The sequence below is a fragment of the Echiichthys vipera genome, assembly GCF_963691815.1.
Source record: "Echiichthys vipera genome assembly, chromosome: 10".
NCBI lineage: Eukaryota > Metazoa > Chordata > Actinopteri > Perciformes > Trachinidae > Echiichthys > Echiichthys vipera.
The window spans coordinates 21,869,613-21,888,893 of NC_139835.1; the positions used below are offsets into that span (position 1 = coordinate 21,869,613).

The following is a 19,281-nucleotide window of genomic DNA, read 5'->3' on the forward strand; positions in this document are numbered from 1 at the left end:
GGATGTGATCTTCAGTGTGTCAGTGAGAGTGCAGGAGACATGCGTGACCATCAAGTCGAGAGAGAAACCTCTGTGTTTATCTAGTTATTGAGTTATTAACATTTTATTTTCTCAAACCAACAAAAAATATCAGCAGTAAGATTATTTAAATCTTTTTCTAGTACAAACAACTTGTTCAAAGCAAGTGTCATCGTTCTTTGAAGCAATCGTTCAACATTTTGGGGAAATACTTAATTATACTATTATTCACGTTTCCAAGAGGTTAGATGAATGAGGTGTTATATGGGTCTATTATAAGAACTGGATACTGGACTCCAAGATGGCTCAGTAGTGTTTCTCATATGTTGAAGTGTGTCTGTGAGTGTTTGTGTTCAGCGCACCCTCTGACTGAACTCACAACTCACCAAAACTTTCCTGTTATTTCTCTCCAGACTTTCTCCCTTTTCCTTTTAAATCAGTTCAGACAGGAGGCCAGTGTAAAGATCTGAGGACTGGATTGATATGATCTACTTTTTTGGTCTTAGTGAGGACTCGAGCAGCAGCGTTCTGAATTAACTGCAGCTGCCTGGTGGACTTTTTAGGGAGACCTGTAAAAACACTGTTACAGTAGTCGAGCCTGCTGAAGATAAATGCATGGACACTTTTCCTAAGTCCTTTGATCCTTGATATATTCTTTAGGTGATAGTAGGCTGACTTTATAATTGTTTTAATGTGGCTATTGAAGTTTAGGTCTGAGTCCATGATTAAACTTAAGTTTCTGGCTTGGTTTGTGGTTTTTAGCATTACTGTTTGAAGTTGGTTGCTGATTTTTGATCGTTCTTCCTTGTCTCCAAAGAACAATCATTTCAGTTTTTTCTTTGCTTAATTCAATCCAATCGTTGATTTGCTCGATGCATCTACTCAGTGCTTGTAATTAACTATAGTCGCCTGGTGATATTGTTATGTAAATGTGTGTATCATCTGCATAGCTGATCTTAGCCAGTGGAAGCATGTAGATATTGAACAGAAGAGGCCCCAGAATGGAGCTTTGGGGAACTCCACATGTAATGTTTGCCCTCTCAGATGTGTAATTACCTATAGACACAAAGTAGTCCCTGTCCTTCAAGTAGGATTCAACCCATTTTAATGCTGTGCCAGGAAGCACTAAGCTAACTGTGGGCAGTAGCTTCATAATGAACGCACAGATATGAAAGTGACTTTAGGCCTTGACCAGACAGAGCATTGCCAGTTTCATCATTCTGTTATTCTTGCAACTTGGGAAACACTGACTCATTCGTCCTCAGCTGTGAACTAAAATGTGCCCTTCGGGGTGCTCATAGAGCGTAGAACACAAGGCACTCAGCAACACAAAAGCAGCAAAAAAAACACTTCACTCTCACTGAAATAAGTTACAAAAAGTCCGGCTGCTAAAACTTTCTAATCGGGGGCCAATCTTCTCGGCTTTCATAAGAAAGTGAATATTTCCCAAAATGTTGAAGTGTTGCTTTGGATTCATAATTCAGTTTGTCTAGAACAACTCATGTCCTGAGAAGCAGAGTGTAATGTAGATTTTGATTGAATATTGGTTACATGACCTTGGATAACCAGGACAACAGATGGAAAATAACGAGTGCCATTCAAGTACTTCCCTAAAACTCCCAGACCAAAACATTTGCATAAAAAACAATGAAATAAAAACAGAAAATAAAGTCAAACATATAAAACTTTCCCAAAAAGTGGCCCATTCAGGGTAAAGTGATGCAAATTTTTGGACTGGATAAAACTTATTTTTTTATGCTTTTTTTTATTGCATGCTTGTGTTCAGAGAGTTCAGTGTTCAGACACTTATTTTTCATGTCCTACATGACAATAAAATATATACTTTTAGGACTCTTTGGACAAAAGAAATACTTGAAATGGTCAGAAACCACAAATAAACAGTTTTATTATTAGATATATTCTCAAACAAAAAAGGCAAACAGTAAATCTATGGAAAGATGCATTTATTTCAAAATATTCTTTTAACACATTTGGGGTAAAATAGGTTTAAATACAATGAGTTTGATGCTTGGAAACCAGTCACAATGGAGATAGTACATGCTGTACATCAAGAGTTTCTTCAGTTATCGTGTATCACACAAGCCTCTCATCTAAAGTATGTTGTACAGAAAACACCATGTATTATTACTATAATTGTGCACTGTGAAACTGTTGTGCTGTGGGAGTTCAGAGCACAGGGTTTGCCAAGGACAAGCGTGACATAATTGGCATTCCACATGAGAAATGGTCGTACGGGGTTTAACTTGAGATTTGTTTTTGTGAATTTCGTGATTCATCACAGGAGGGTGGACGGTAGAGCCCCGGGTGACAGGGACAAGGTGACTGTCACTGACTCATAGGCTCCCCCTGAGATGATGGCAGCTCGCCTCAGTGCTGACTCACTCCAGAACACACAGCGTCTGTCTCAGGGTTCCTGCAAACAAAATCACACTTTCTTTTCTGAGTGTAAAATGATGTAATTATCAGTGCTTTACATAACCTTTTGTTCTTCTACCTCTGTTTGTATCTAATACCATGCAGTTTCTATTATCACACTGATACAGTGTTATGTTAATTTACATCACAGCTAATCTAAATTGTGTATTCTGTCTACTCTTTGACAACCAGAGGTGGAAAGTAACTAACTCACACTGCTTAAACGTACTAGGCTTTAGCTGAAAAAACGGTTTTGGCCCGGGACAGAACGACAGTGTGAGTGCGCCCTAACTATAAGTACTGTTGTTACTGTGAGTATATTAACTATAAGTACTGTTGTTACTGTGAGTATATTAATCGAGAACTATTTAAAGTGCCGAGAGTCAGAAAATCAGCTGTCAACAGAATTTTTCTCCAGTAATTTAGCTTTTGATTGACAGGTTTTCAGTCATCCACAGCATGCTAACAGCCCTGTGACACTGCTAACTTCTGACATTAGCATGCTAACATGCTCACAAAAAAATTCTAACATGCTGATGTTCTGCAGGTTTAATGTTGATCACTTTCATCATCTTGGTTTAGCCTGTTAACATGCATGCTAACATTTGCTAATTAGCATTAAACACAAGCTACAGCTTATCATGTCCACCGTCTTAATTTAGCCTGCTAACATGCATGCTAACATTTGCTAATTAGCATTAAACACAAGCTACAGCTTATCATGTCCACTGTCTTAATTTAGCCTGCTAACATGCATGCTAACATTTGCTAATTAGCATTAAACACAGGTTACAGCTGACACTGATGGGAATGTTATTAGTTTTGCAGGTTTTTGGCCATAATCCAAAATACTGAACAATAAATTTGACCTGATGATGACGACTTTAAAGACACAGGCGAATCACCAAAGTTATCATAATTATTTCTATAAACATAGTCTGCATGTGAAAGCGGCTAAATTGGATATATTTCATTATATATCTTATATTAGCTGTTGACCCCAGAGGCTTATCTGCCATCAGACAGGAAGTCGATGTGTTCAGAGATTGATCTCCAGGAATGTGAACGTTATTGCCAGTTGTCATGACAATCCATCACATTGTTTTTGAGATATTTCAGTCCGGACCAAAGTGGTGGACCGAGCCCTACACTGTCATCAAGTCGCTAGCATGGCTAAAAAATAGTCAACAGTTGATTGTGAGGATTTGATGTTTTTTCAGTTTTAATTTAACTGTAAATCCAGCGCCTCTGGGTTGTTGGTTGGACAACACAAACTTTTGAAATTTAAAAACAGCAATGTGACTGTCATTTTTGAGTGTATCCATAAACCAGCATACTTTTAACTCAAGTATAATAACAGAGTAGCCTGTAGGAGGCGACTTCATTTTTTAGCCATGATAAAAATAAAAAGCTTAGAAATAAAACGATGGTCACTAATTTGGTGAACAGTGGAGATGAACAAAGTCTTTAAAAGTGCTACTATTGTAATTTTTACTATAGTTTTCCTCTATAATAATAAAGGCAAGTACGAGTGCTACTTGAGTGAGACAGTACAAGAACAAGAACCTTCTCTTTCAAGTCACTTTCCACCTCTGTACACAACTGTTTACACAGGGACGAATCTCAGCATCATCATGTGCTTCAGACCAGGATGCAGCTCGGTTACTTATAAAGGGAATGTGTAAGTCTCTACGTTATTGATCAAGTACCTCGTCTAACGCCCTACAAATGGTCTCTATGAGCTGTAACTACATGCAGATATGAATCTGGTTCATGATTCGCAGAGACGAGGACGGACACATCAGGAGTCACACCGTGTGCTTATTTGGCTAGGTACAGTAAGTTACACACCACACATGTTTTTTTCATATACAGCAGTAAACAGCAGTGCTGGTCAAGACTAGATGCTTTGGGGGGGGACAACACATGTGAATGAGTGTGTAAGGCATGACCGGCTGAACAGGGCATCTCAGGAGGAAAGAAGTACGGCGAGGGACGGCCTCTGTTCCTTTGACTGTTTGAGTCCGGGACGTTTTTTTTTTTCTTGACCGTTCCACTTCTCCAGCTCTCTCCTCCCGCCTTCACGTCAACCCTTCCTTCTTCAGGTATCATCTTTTATCCCCTCTTGTCTGTGCTGCAGTCCAAGCTCATGTGTTGCACCTGCGCATGCTGGATCGCAGCATCAGAGTACACTCATGAGGGACTTCCGGGTTTTCAATCATGCGTTGCCACAGCTGCTGTTCCTCTCCGTGTGAGTCCATCCAGTCTACATCGTTCCCATAGCTTTTGCCTTGAGGGAAAAGAGAACAAACACATAAACTTATGTGGTACTTTTTGCTGGAACTACTAAAGAACCCTGAACCATTAACACTCTCTCATGGATATTAATGATTAATTCATTATAACATAAATTAGGTTTCCATGTTATGCCACGCAATGAAGACAGATCCAGAATAATTTTTGATCATTTCCTATGGCAGAATATTTCATGGAAAATACATTAGATTGTCTCAGATTATCATAGTTTGTACAATACAGAAGATGAGGCGCCTCACTTTCCTCTTCTCCCAAATCACACAGCTCACACAATCTATTTTCACACAAAATATTTCTTAATCTGTCAACCTTAATAGCCAGAGGAAGGATACCAGCTCTCAACTGAGCAACTAAAAATCTTCCAGATAAGTAAGTGTGCAACGTTTCAGGGGTTTTAACCACCTTCTTTGAAATTCTGAAAAGACTGATGCACTTATAATGTGGCTCTCATAGTGTGCCTCATGCTACTTATGTTCTCCAGCAGTCAACCTTTCACACACCTGTGCCAGCTCCAAGCCTGACCCCTCCCAAGAAGACATTGCTGGCCAGGGCTTCTTTGTCCCACACGGTGAGCTCCAGGCAGACGTTGTTGAGGTCGCCTTGCTGCAGGCCGCAGTAGGTGAAGGTGTGGTTCCACTGCGGGTTCACAGTGCGTCGCTCCACCACCGTCTTGTGCTTGGTTGACTTGTTTGTGTCAGGGAGGAGGTACCTGAGGGAAAGAATACAACTTTACTTTGCCAATTTTTTTTCTTCTTTTCAAAATCACATCGAACATTGGAGAAAAACGACCGCAAAAAGAATCAAAACAACCTCAAAGAGACACAAAAAATGACCACGAAGAAAAGCAAAACGACAACAAAGAGATGCAAAAAATGAACATGAAGAGAAGCAAGACGACAACAAAGAGACACAAAACAAACACAAAGACACTAAAAACGACTCAAAACTACCACAAAGAGATACAACACAACTACAAAGAGCAATAAAGAAACCACAGAGAGACACAAAATGTCCACGAAGAGACACCAAACAACAAAGAGAAGCAACATGACCATAAAGGGAAGCAAAAATGACCACGAAGAGACAAAATATCGTCCTTGAGAGACGCAAAATGGCAGCAAAAAGACACAACACAACGACAAAGGAATGAAAAACGACCACAGAGAGACACAGACTGCAATTTCCGTACCTGGGATCAATAAAGTATTTCTATTCTATTTCCATTCTATTCTATTCCATAAAATGACGACAAAGAGACAGAATATGGTCGCAAAGAAACGCAAAACATCCACAAAGAGACACAAAATATCTTCCAATGTAGGAGGGGTTGAAGGCTCATTGTCTCATAATCTGCCCTCGGCTGTAGTATCAGCTATTTATGGATATTATTTTCATATATATATATATATATATATATATATATATATAGGGTATTTGTTGTTTATTAGACATTAATCTATGACACAGATGTACAATAATGTTCAATTTACAAGAAGAATTGTAAGATAATTGGAGAAAAGGGAAGAATTATGGCTCTGAAAGCCGTTTCCACAAATTGAAGGGAGCGTCTCACCCTTTCACGAAAGGGTCTGAAGTGCCTCCAGACTTGACAGCCGTGAGATTTTTGGCTCCTTTGACCAGCAGCTCAACCATGCCCCCCTTAGGCAGCGTGAAGCTGCTCGTCTTCTTGGTTTTAAGGAACCCTTTCTTCACTGAGGGAGGAGGAAAGAACAGAATAAACAATCTTCACCTTCTTTTCAGAGGTTTTGGTTTATTTACATAACACGCAGAAACAAAACTAGTTTTTAGTAGAGTACCTTAGATTTGAGGAAAGTGTGTGCACCACCGACATACATGTGCACCTGTTATGTCTGTCCAAGCCAATCAGTTACTAGAATAATATTATTATTAATAATAATATTAATAATAATAAGCATGTTTGTTTTGACACAGAATAACCTACATTCAGGAGTCAACAAAGACAAAGTTAAACCGACAAAAACAGAATCAAATTCAACCCGAAGGGTATGTAAGAAAAGTGTTCAGACGTCTAAATGAATAGTTAATAAATAATCTACTAACGCTATAGATTAGTTATCTGTTCGATGTAGATGTGCTTGTCCTGTTTTAATCTACCGCATAATGTTATAACGTCCACAGCGTCTTCTGTATGCTGGTTGTTTTTACTATATTGTTGTTGTTTTTTTTCTAATATTTGCTTATACATGCATTATATTTCTGTAATTTTAGGTTGCCTTTTGAATATTTGGCCGAGCACTACAGATTCAGACTAGCCTCTAACTCTGCCTCACAGCTTGGGTGTTGATGTGTTTGCAATGTCCCTTAAAATAAACCAATAAATAAATAAATAGGCAAACTGTTCTCATTAATCATCTTTTCATTAAATCTTCAGTTGTACAGGTTCATAAGTCATTTCTAAAGGGTTTTAATGATAAAGTTTGTAAATGTTATTAAGTTAAATCAACGGATTTTTGTCCAGATTGTCTTTTTCTAGAAATAAGTGTTAAAATGATTTAATTGGTAAGGAATTTTTCACAACCTGACCAAAATCTGTTGTCAATAAAAGCTAATAACACGTCTATAAAGTAATGATTTATTATCAATTAATAAAGCCATTAGTTACGACTTAAATGGCTTTTATAATGGGTGTCTTATTAGGAAGTAGATCAGAGGTCCATCTGTTTTTTTCTGCTTTTCTGTCCTTTTTAATATGTCACAACAACTCAAATGTACGTTGTTAGGAAGTAAGGTTAGGAAGTCTTTCAATAGAGAATAAGTTGATCAGTTGATGTAGTAGATGATGCAGGATTTCATCCATCTTAAACACAGGTAGCAGTATTTACAGTTAGATAACAAGCAGAGACCAGGGATTCAGACAATATGGTCTATTTTTTTTACATGATGACTGCAGGCCAGCAGCAGCACGTTGCAGCATGCTGCACTAACTAGAGACAGGGAGTAAAATTCTCAGAAACTCAAACATTAAATTGCAGGATTTTTTAGGCCACATGGGGGAAGGAAGTGATTCAGTTGGAAACATATATTTAACTCTAACAAGCCGCCTTTAACCGGTGGGTCAGTCATTATCACAAACTCATGCTGTGCAGGCAAAGACAGGTCAAACCAACAAAACTTAATTTAAAAGTCTATAAAGGATCATGCGAACGCTGAGTTTTGGGGAGTTTTTCTACCTTGTACTTGGTCCAGCGGCAGCGTGAGGTTTTTCTCTGCTGGTATGTACTTCAACACGACGGTCAGTTCTCCTTTATACTGCATTGTGGACTCTATATTGCTCTCCACCTACACAAAAATCATTCACAATCATCTTAAACACCCGTCCTTGTGTGTGTTTTATATCACGTAGACGAAGGAAAACAGGATGACCCTACCTTGGGCTGCAGAGCGTACCAGTCCTCTATCTGGGAATCGAACTCCCAGGAGTCAAAGGTCAGCTCCACCTCTCCAAGGAAGCTGTTGTGTCCAAACCGGTCGTGGTGCCACACGGAGACCTGCAGCGTTCGAGTCTCCAGCTGCGAGTGGCTGATCACGTACTGCGCAAAACAGGGAGAAAAAAGCTCAATGTTTAAAGTTTCACAATGAGAAATGTGAGTTCACAGAATAACCGGTGAAAGCTGATTGAGTCTTTCAGCCACTGACCCTCAGATTCTCACTGAAAACAGGATTAATGGTGTTGGCCTTGATGCTCGTCTTTCTCTTGCTCTGTCGTGACGTATCTGGCAGCAGGTACGTCTTCACATATCTGCCGTGACAAAGACAAAGTGACTCATTCCGGCCCCATAGGAAGAGATGGACACTGTTTGCTCTTTTCTGTTATGGTGAAATATCAGCTCCCCCTGATTTATTACAGGGGGACATCTGAACAACTAAATAGTTACAAAACTGGAAAGTAAAATACTATAAATATTTAAAAAACAAACAAACACTGAAACCTGAATTAAAGCAATACTCCGACATTTTAGAAAAGTTGCTTTTTTTTACCAGGAGTTAGATGAAAAGATATTAATTCAATCTTGAGATAACTGTATTGTTATACAGTTTTAAACGACAGATAGCCTAACTCCATCCAAGATGCTTTTTATCTTGTGTATTTAACGTGCAGAAACTAAGAAGTCACAATCTTTATTTACAACTTCGTAAAATTTACAACAGTGGGCTTATCCAATAACAGCAGAGTACACTGACTTAAATGATTTCCCTTATTGGCTTTGCTAAAAACCCAGGTGACTGTTGGATGTATCAGCTCAGGCTCATTAAACCTGCAAAAAGTAACGCGTTATTTAATTTGTATATAAGCCACATAATCGCGAGCCAAGCCGCGCAGGGCTGCGTCTAAAGAGGAAGTCCACACGGGGACGAGGTTGAGGTGGATGGACGGGTTAAACAAACCCAGGACTTTCACCGCTGACTGCTGTTTGTGTCTTACTCTTAGTGTGTAACTTGCACAATTAACTAACAGCACGCACATTAGTTAGGTTATTTTAACCCAAACTGTGACCCTTTCCTAATCCTAACCAAGTCACTTTGTTGCCTAAACAGTTTCTGCACATGCGCACAGATCGCTCGTGTAGCTGGACATTTGAAACACGAAGGTTGGTAAGATCTGGTAGGATTCGTTGTTTACGGATGTATCGATTCAGTCAGTCTTGGTGTTGTTGGAAGGTGCATTTGTCCTCTTTGTTTCCCTCTTTTCCCTGTTTTGGTGCTAAGTTTGGCTAAAAACAACCTGGACCAATTCTCAACGAACACCAAATAAACTTGAAGAGTATTTCCCAAGATATATTGCTTCAAGAAGAGTGATGGTCACACACACTGAGCCCTGTCAATATAACAGATCAGATCTTATTATCTGGGTTTGCGTGTGTTTGTTTGCACTCTTACGCGTCCGTGCGTTGCTTCCTCTCATCTCCCGTCGCCAGGTTGTGACACTCCTTCACCAGGACATTGAGAGCACCGGTTTTGTAGCTGTAGCTGATGTTCAGCAGGATCTCGCCGCTCACCCGGGCGTTGCCATAGTCACCAGTCTCACTGTACATGCTCATCATGCTGTTTATACTACTCTGTGAGGAGCAGACCATAGAAAAAAGAGAGGTGGAGGTGTGAGAGGGGGAGAAGGTCAGAGGATGAAAACCGAGTTGAAGAGGTGAGAAAAGAAAACACAACATGAGGTATGAAGCATAAAAGAGACGGGGAAGATAAAGAAAACAGCATTACAGAACGTTGATGAATTATGGCACACAGTTGTAGCCCTTTAGGAACCTGGATATAAGTGCTAATGTCAAGTCCAAGGCTTGTGCTACTTTAAAATTTATAATGCTACAACTGTGACCCTGTATACTGTAGATTTCAAAAGATTCAGTGGCCTGTTGGACACATTGAGGAGAGAAGAGAGAGCATTGCTCAGCAATGAAACATGAAACAACATGAAAAAACTGGCAATTTTGAAGAAAATCCAACAGTTCTAGATGAAGATTCACTGTTATACTGTGCATGTCAGAGGTTTTTAGTTTGTATTGTATCAAAAAGATCAGTTATGATCTACGTTACTGGGTCTTGAAAGTAATAATGATGGGATGAATGGTAAATTATTTATTTTCAGTGTATGAAAGGATGTGTAAAAGAGCAGAAAACGTTATTTCATTTATAGTGTAACAAGTGAAAGGATGAGGCAGAAGCACAGAAGTGACCCTGATTTACATGGGGGATCTTTGCTTTTATAGTTTCTCTCGGTATATTGCATTTCTTTCTTTTTCTAACTGACATATTTTGGTCGATGAGTCTCGTTGCTGTGGGGCGGAACACTCAAAATAGGGCGTTTTGGTTCGATCGCAACACAAAAACTGCAAGTAGGCGTGTAACTAAGGATCATTTCTTACCGATCAGCCTGCCAGTTATTCATTATTTGTTATTTGTTTTATAGGACAGCATATTAGGGTCAGAAATACTGAATAATAGTCTTCGAATCGTGATTTTTTTTCCCCAAACGAAAAAGATATTCAATTCACGATCAATTAAGACAGCAAATCCTCACAACTGAGAATCTGGAAATTTATGTTTGAAAATCCTCTTCAGCTCAAGTCATAGTCAAGACAGATAGGATAAAAAGGAAAGTGGAATAGAAAATCAATAAAAACCCAAAAGATAAGCAAGTAAAATAAAGTAAGAAGTGATTTAAGAAGAGTGAAAGCTGCCCATCATGTGGTGTTTTTTATTAAGTTGACTTGAGTTAATTGACTGTTGAACAGTGAGTGACGTGTGTGGCTGCACCTCCTGAGTTTCGGAGATAAGAGAGCTTGAAGAGATCATTTTGTCTCATGTTGTGCACCTGCAAAACCTATTTCATTAACAAAAGACTCCGACTCATTACAACCACAGCAGGGTATTGTGTCTGGCACACATAACTGCTGCAGCTCTGGACAGGATTTAACTGGTATAATCCACTGATAATAATAATAATGCTGTCTGGAGAGCGCTGAAGACAGAAAGACAGATTGTAGTCACACTGTGCTTCATTTACTGGAAAGTCTACCCCAGTTATATCCTGCTGGGAGCCAGTGTGATTAATGACTAAAAGTTTAGTGGGAGGAGCTTAGAGTTAATGGATTCATTTATTCAGGTATATTCAGGAAAACTCATATGTAATATCTGGTGCTTTTTTTCTGCAGTTTTACCGTGTTATAATGCAGTGGTGAACAGGAAAGCATGCGAAACGTGGAGAGGGGAGACTTACAGTCTCAGCATCCGAGTCGGGGACATTGAGGTGTCCCCACCTTCTCTCTGAGCCGGGAGTGGAAGACTAACAGCAGATTTGTTTGTGAGATAGAGAGATAAACGAGGGGGAAGGAAAGAAAGAGAGGAGAAGGAGAGAGATCTGAGCTCTTTGATTTGTTAGTGATCGAGGCAGAAGCCCCCCGGCCCCCGGGGAGGAGCTGCAGAAGCCCTGTCTACAGCAGCACAGCCACAAACCACATTACACACTGTTACCATGGTGATTATCAGAGGAAACCACAGAGATTACAACTCATCTGGACACACACACACACACACACACACACACAGTCAGAGTGAATGAGTGTAGTTCCTCAATGATGAGATATATATATATATATATATATATATATACTGTATATACACACACTAGTGTTACAGCTCAAGGGATGATAGAGATAGAAATATCTCATGAACTAGTCGATGGATTGCCATTAAATTTTGACACTCGTATTCCCCGGAGGATGAGTCCTATTGACGTTGCTGACCGCAGGTTAATATTTGTGGTTTTGAGTGAAATATCTCAATGCGGTACAGACATTCATTTTCCCCCGCACACTGAACTGTCACACCTTTGGGGATCCCTTAATCTTCCATCTTGTACCATCATCAGGTCAAACATTTTAAAAAGGAATACTTCAACCTCAAAATGACCATTTGTACATCTGTTACTCGAAGCTTGTGCAAGCAGGAGACTGTTGGACGTGTAAATATTAAGGTTTTGGCAAAAATGCATGTTTCAACTTTATTATTATAACCTTCATAAGTGTAATTCCACCGAGACAGTTGTTTTTGTTGATCACCTATTTACAGAGAAATCCTAGAGAGTCGCCAACAACAAGACGTGGCTAACACTGAGGAGCTCGGGTTCCTACTCATAAATGACGCACCAACAACGTAGTGCACAATGGTACAAGCATTAACAGCCGGCTCTGTTCATATTGACAGGCAGCCCTAAACTTTGTTTATGTGTAGGGACCCTAATCATGCTACTGCAGAGCTTTGGTGCTATTTTGAGCAGTATTAGTGGTTCAAAACAACCTTTTTGGATGGTTCAGTGCTCCGCCCCGAGCTACTCAGTGTTAGCCACGTCTGGCTGTTAGCGACTATCCGAGATGTCTCTGTTTATAGGGGATGAACGAAAAAAAACTGTCTCAGTGGTTTATTTGACTTATATTCATGTAGAAAAAGACCGTAGGATGCACGCCAGAATTACACTTTAAGGTTTTATTACAGGACTGACTGCATTCATTTTAGCTTTAGGTGTACCTAATAAACCGGCAACCGTTGTGTTTATTTGTCGCTCATTTTGATTCACCAGATAAACTTTCTTGATAAAATAAAATTAAAGTTTCTCTTAAGCTAAAAAAAACACTATCCAACCAGAGACAGAAAGCATTATTGCATAAATGGCACTAAAACTACTTCAGTCGTGCTTTCATTATCTATCCAAAGCACTCCATGACGTGAATCATGCAACAGCGGGCGGAGTATATTAGAGCTCAATTCAACTATTTGCATAATGCCCTTCATCACCTCCTTTCTATTCCATTCACAGGGAAAACAACAGCTCAGTAACCGCTGTTAGTCATCTATGAGATGACACGATAAATGTCAGACAGGCAGGATGTCTGTCTCGCCTGTTTGCAGTTCTCAAATTACATACACGATTTTTTAAGTAGGGTTGTATGAGGTACTTATCCATCGTCAGCTGCAGTAGATCGCAGGCCACAGTTCAGAGAAGCAGCTAAGAAACATACTGCCATGGATGGGGGCAGCAGCTTAATACATTTTAGCCATTTATCAATATCAGTTTAATTTATTTAGAATATTTTAACAGCTTTAACTTGCTGTCTGACAGTCCTGTTTAACCGTACGCGAGGAGAACTGAGGTCGTTCTGTGCTCTTGTTAAAGCCACCAGACTCCATTGACAAATTTAGCAATTTTATCTCGCAGAACAAGAGCGTCTACTGCTGCCTTGATGGGTTCATTTTTTTAAATTTAACCCTTTACAGCGAGGCAACAGTAAACCAGCAGCTCCTGTGTTCTGAGAAGTAAAATTAATGTTTTTTCAATGGAGTCTGGTGGCTTTAACAAGAACAGAACAGTTCTCCCCACGTAAACTTAAGGAGGCAATGTGCGGCTCCTTGCCTCATGCTCTTTCATGATTTAAACGCCACTGTTCACGATTGTGGGTGTGGTAGTTAGCACTGTTGCCTCACAGCAAGAGGGTTCCTGATTCGAATCCCAGCTGGGGCCCTTCTGTGTGGAGTTTGCATGTTTTCCCCGTGTCTATATGGGTTTTCTCCGGGTTCTCCAGTTTCCTCCCACAGGCCAAAGACATGCACGTGTTAGGTTAATTGATGACTCTAAATTGCCCGTAGGTGTGAATGTGAGCGTGAATGGTTGTTTGTCTCTGTTCGTCTCTATTTGTCCTGTGATAGACTGGCATCCTGTCCAAGGTGTACTCCGCCTCATTCCTGATGTCAGCTGGGATCGGCTCCAGCCCCCCCACGACCCCAATAGGGACAAGCGGTTAAAGATGGATGGATGGTCACACACATCGCAATGTCCTCAAAAATGTGAAACTGAGATTCTGCATTTTAAGGGACAGTTGCAATAGACGGGTCCCCGGAAAGCAAGCTATCTGCATAGCTCGACCACTAGGGGGTAGGTGAGATAAAAGCTGTGTTCGAAATCATTCCCTCATTCACTCACTCACTATCCCCTATATAGTGTTTATTAAATTGTGCACTTTATAGGGAATGACCAGAGATTTCAGACACGACACTGGAATTTTCTAACAAATCGTTGCGTCAGTAGCTGAGCTAAGTATATGTGTGACGGAAGCAGGTGCGTTCAGCATCATGTAAACAAACAAAGCTGTGAACCCGTTTTACAGTCTGTTTATGATACAAACTTGCTCTCAGGAGGACAATAAATTGTGAATCCATGTTGATGTTAATTTCGATGTTAAATCCCAAATAAATTGTTGAAATGTCGATGGTGTTAAAGTGTGGTTTTGTTAACAATGGCTGTGTGTCCCGATCGTGAGCTGTTATAGCCCACGTGTAATTTATTTCACAAGCGAGTCACGGTAGTAATGGTAGTAACAGTATTAATAGTAGTTACAGTAGTCAATGGTTGTTGACTGCAGTTAGATCTCAGATACCTGGCTATTGTTAGCACCTCTTCTGCTTCTTCTTCTCCTCCGGTAAAACATGACCGCATGTCGCATTGTAGTATACAGAAGTACAATGTAGTGTACAGCGTATGTACTCGTGCATTGTGGGTATTTTATAGTGGACTATATAGTGAATGAAATTAACCACGGTGAATTCGAACACCATTACAAAACGGCGTACACACTATATAGTGCACTACTTCTTTGATAGGGAACAGTTTCAAACACAGCTATGATGTGGGTTATTCTACCCTATAAGATAAAAAAAATGACATGAACGTACATTAAAATGTTTCTACAACACATTATCCCCTTTCACACGCACACACATCAGTAATCCTTCACACTGTCAAAATCATCACAACAAATCAAGTTAGTTTATGTAAATGCAGCAGGCTTCCTAAGCGTGCAGCAGCAGAGCAAAGTGTTCATGACACAAGCTGACACTGGATGTTTACACAGCCAACAACAGAACATAGACGCCTGACTCATACCTTAGGTGACGGTGAGTGTGTACGCACATGAACATGTTTGCACTGCATTTAAACATACAGGGCTTCCCAGGATCCATTTTTGATATTTTTAGTGTTTGCACTAGCTTTAAAGTGGGCGTTACCGTTGACTGTGCGATGCTCAAGCGTCGGCCGGCAGTCTTGCTGTGAGCCGACATCAGAGCGTCGATGTCTTCCTCCGCATCCGCATCCTCATCAGAAAACTCCTGCGGATGACAGGATTCAGATCTAATCAAAAGGGGAGATGGCATCTGGGAGGCTGGCCAAAGTGTCTGTGTAGGCTGCACAGTAGCTCAAACAGCAGCTCTGTGTGGGCGGATGCAGCCAGCTTCCATAAAATCAGCCAGACAAGTTGGGAGTGTGCTAATTTGTTTACTCCTTTTATCACGCTCAAAATCACATGTGTTTGGGTTTACAGCTACAGCAAACTTGTGAGCATGAATGGAGTAGTAAAAAAAAGGGTGTGTGCCTTCGCTTTGAATGCAAATTACCACTGAGTAAACACAAAGACAAAGCAGCCCTATACTGACCGTCAGATCCTCCACCTGTTTTCACCCTACAGCCATTTAGATGCGTGTCATGCTCTTTGAAGTGAGCTCTGAAGTGAAATTAACATTCAGCCCCACATCCGACACACCATGTTGAGTTCATCAGCCCACAGTTCCTGAGCTCAACATGGACACGCTGTATTATAGATGTATGCATTTAAAAAAAGGGGACTGAAAAATGAAACAGCCTGTGAGCTTTTGCAGCGTTTGTGGTTCTGAGAATAAACTTAATATGTGATCAGCGTGCATCAGCTGAAGGGGGAAGTTGATGTTGCTTACTGCTTCGTTGAGCCCGGGGACCGAACGGCTCCTTAGACTGAAGGCGTCGTCGCTGGGCTCAGAACCAGGAGCTGACAGGTCCATCTCTGAGCGACTGTGATCTGGTTTCAGGGAGATGAGGGATGAGGGAAAAGAAAACAGTTTTAAAGATGCTGTTTGAAAGGAGTGAGGGGCCAGAATTCAAACAGAGTTTGATCTCCTCTGCTCTGCATGTTGAAGTGTCCTTGGGCAAAATACTGAACCCCAGATCGCTCCTGAAGGCACCATCGGTGTGTGTGAATAGTTAGATTAGATCCGTGTATTCAGAGCATGAATGTGTGTGTGAATAGATAATTGTGTAAAAAACACTTTGACTTACTGGAAGGTGCTTTGCATTAAGAATAAACTGATAGCAATTAGAAAGAAAGAGTTGATCATTTAGAGGAAATTAGTTAAATGAAATTAGTTAAAGCAATTCTTAACTTTCTGGCATTTTTACACTTTTCTTTTGTAATCTTGAAATGCTCCTAATGAGCGTATGGCACACAAAAATGTATAACAAATGCACCAGGGGTTGAAACTCAACAATATTCAAGTCTCATAAACTTCTGATAAAAGTCTGACCATTCATTTTATTTGCCTCTCATCTGCTGCTCTGTTTCACTTGCGCTGTCCATGCTTCGTTCCAGTGCCATGGGAAGTCCAAAGTTTCGAAACTCCAACAAGGCAAAGTGCACTGGAATGCCTGTCAAAGTTGAACCTCCTGCTAGTGAAGTCAGGGTAGGTCGATCACCCTCAAATTTGATAGTAGGAGGTTTCCCTTTGACAGGCATTCCAGTGCACTTTGCGAACTTGGAGATCTGAAACTTCGGACTTCCCATGGCACCTGAACGCAGCATTTCTCTCACCGCAGGTGTTGGGGGATGAGTGAGTGTCAGAGGTCAGGCAGGGGGAAGAGGGTGGGGCTTTTGAGAAAAGCGCTGTGAGACATGAGAGAAAGGTAAGAATTGCTTTAAAATATAAAATATGTATGTAGTCTCTGTGACGTCACCCTGCTCAGTGGGGGAAGCGCTGGCCGTCGCCATCTTGGCAAGGCCTGATACTGCCTAACTCCCAGCTAATTAAAAAAAGAGGTGGAGCACCTACATGTCACTCAAAGCAGCAGCCATGCCCTCCGCGTTAGAGATGAAAACGTGTTGTTTTGCTTTAAAGCTGGGCATATTAACAGCTGTCTATACTGACTTGCTTTTTGGAGCCAGCCTCATGTGGTTATTTGAGGAACTGCAGTATTTGGCACTTGGTTGCTGCTTGTTGAAAACATCTCCAGCTGACTTTTCAATGTTTTTAGCAGACTTGTTCTAAATATGTTTTTGTGATATTATGCTAAAAGACTGGGGCTAAATCGAACAGGTCCCCGGCACATACAGCCTGTCGTCACTTATAATTTTCCATGAGAAAAGCCATTTGGGATGAGGATTAACTTTTGTAATTAATGGGCAAATTAAGGGATATCTGTCTCCCATACTGAAGACCTCAATCCCAGATTAGAGGATTTGGTAAGTTTTCAGAGTAAATTAGAGTATTTTGCGGTATTTTAAGGGACTATTTGTACTGAGTTTGCCAGACATGCTAATGATTGTTTTTTAAAAAGGAATTAAAAGACAGTTTGTGTACAGAAATCAGATGTTACCTGTAAAGCTTCAGAGCTGGAAGGCATACTTTTGAACTTTGGAGATAACGCTCTTTTAAGTAAATAATTACAGCGGCTCTAGGACCATACTTCACACACAGACGTGATATTGGTATATTTTCATTGAACTCTTTTAGAAAGTATATTCCTTTAAACATCTAAAATGCACATACAGGCAAAAAAGAGTGAGGTTGAGTTAGATTTATAAACTAGTGTAAATAAGCTGTGAAAACTGCAGGACGCAGTTACTCATCATCATGAAGATCTGAGGGACACATTTTATCTTTGGAGCACAAATAGTCAGGCACAGGCCGATGAATATAATTATAGAGATATATGGCATGTTAAAAATGTATCCTAAAACTGTTAATAACAAGCTACATCCTTCAGTTTATTGAATATACTGGCTGTGAGTGGAGATCCTCACTCAGCAGCTCTTTTCCAGCAAACAACACCAACCGGAGTCATTTTAAAACATCTTGACACACTTCATAGCAGCTGTTACAAGTGGAGATGAAGGGTCGGACACTGAGAGAGACAAAGTGGAGGCTATTATGCTTTAAAAAAGGGAGAGTTCAACACATAAAGAAGAGCAGCAGATGGTGACAGGGGTGTAAAGTTAATAGTGTTATTTGTGAAGACGTGGCATCTGCTCCTATCAGGAGGAGAATTTCGTCCTTTAAGAGGTACTGAGCTGGAGAGCAGCAGAGTATTTCTGCACAGCTCTGGTTTGACTGCCTCACACCATCATTGACACTGCTGCCTCTAATACAACCTGAAACTGTGATTCAGAAATGTCCGTGCATGAGCTGGGAAGCTGTGAGACAACAGCAGGTCGCTTCACTGTGCAGCAAAAGAGAAAAAAATGACTGACGTACCTGATGAAACCGAGGCTCTGGACACAGATATGGTCGGGGTGCCTGAATTTGTCCTGTGATGGCCGTTGGCTTTTTTACTAGGCGCGCTGTCACTGGAGTGTACGCTGGCAACACTCTCCGCTCCGTCAGGCTGCGTGCAAACACAAATCCAACACCCCACAAGCTGTTAAAATAATTGTACCCGCATCGTTTCGCCAAGTTTGTGCTGTATGTGTGCTTGTGCTGCTGACCCTGACCCTCCGGTTGTCGCTGGGAGTGCAGAATCCGTCAGGAGTTTGGGATCGCAGGTTGTTTAGTACAGTGGGCATCCCAGAGGACTCCAAAGCCAAGGCACCACCCCTGAAAACCAGAAAGAAACTGAACATTAATACGTTTAAAAACAATAGTGTGGATTTTTTGAAGTTAGGTTGTATGAGGTACTTGTCCATTATAGTCAGCGTGTGACCAACAGACACAAGTCCAGGCAGAGAAGCTAAACAATGTACTGCTGAAGATGAGGGCAGCTGAATAGACACATTTTAGTTTACACTGAGGCCATTATTTTTGCTCTCTTCAAAACATTTGTGTTATTTTGCAGCACACATGAGTTGTTGGTTTATTGGTTTGTGGTTTGTTATTTAGTTAATTTGTTCA

At 40.6% G+C, this 19,281-nt stretch overlaps 1 protein-coding gene across 1 annotated transcript in view; it reads right to left on the reverse strand.

Annotated features, from left to right (window-relative positions):
* Positions 1–4,045: 4,045 nt before the first annotated feature.
* The window catches only part of sytl5 (synaptotagmin-like 5), a 41,225-nt gene continuing 25,989 nt past the window's right edge, over positions 4,046–19,281 (reverse strand). Inside the window, exons 7-17 of the mRNA XM_083922273.1 lie at positions 18,879–18,987; positions 18,649–18,778; positions 16,102–16,202; positions 15,379–15,480; positions 9,691–9,869; positions 8,449–8,551; positions 8,181–8,342; positions 7,983–8,091; positions 6,344–6,482; positions 5,271–5,479; positions 4,046–4,744 (exon numbers count right to left, since the gene is read on the reverse strand). Of these exons, the coding sequence (XP_083778399.1) occupies positions 4,602–4,744; positions 5,271–5,479; positions 6,344–6,482; positions 7,983–8,091; positions 8,181–8,342; positions 8,449–8,551; positions 9,691–9,869; positions 15,379–15,480; positions 16,102–16,202; positions 18,649–18,778; positions 18,879–18,987 (1,486 nt within the window). The 3' untranslated portion in view covers positions 4,046–4,601. The remainder of the gene's footprint in view (positions 4,745–5,270; positions 5,480–6,343; positions 6,483–7,982; positions 8,092–8,180; positions 8,343–8,448; positions 8,552–9,690; positions 9,870–15,378; positions 15,481–16,101; positions 16,203–18,648; positions 18,779–18,878; positions 18,988–19,281) is intronic.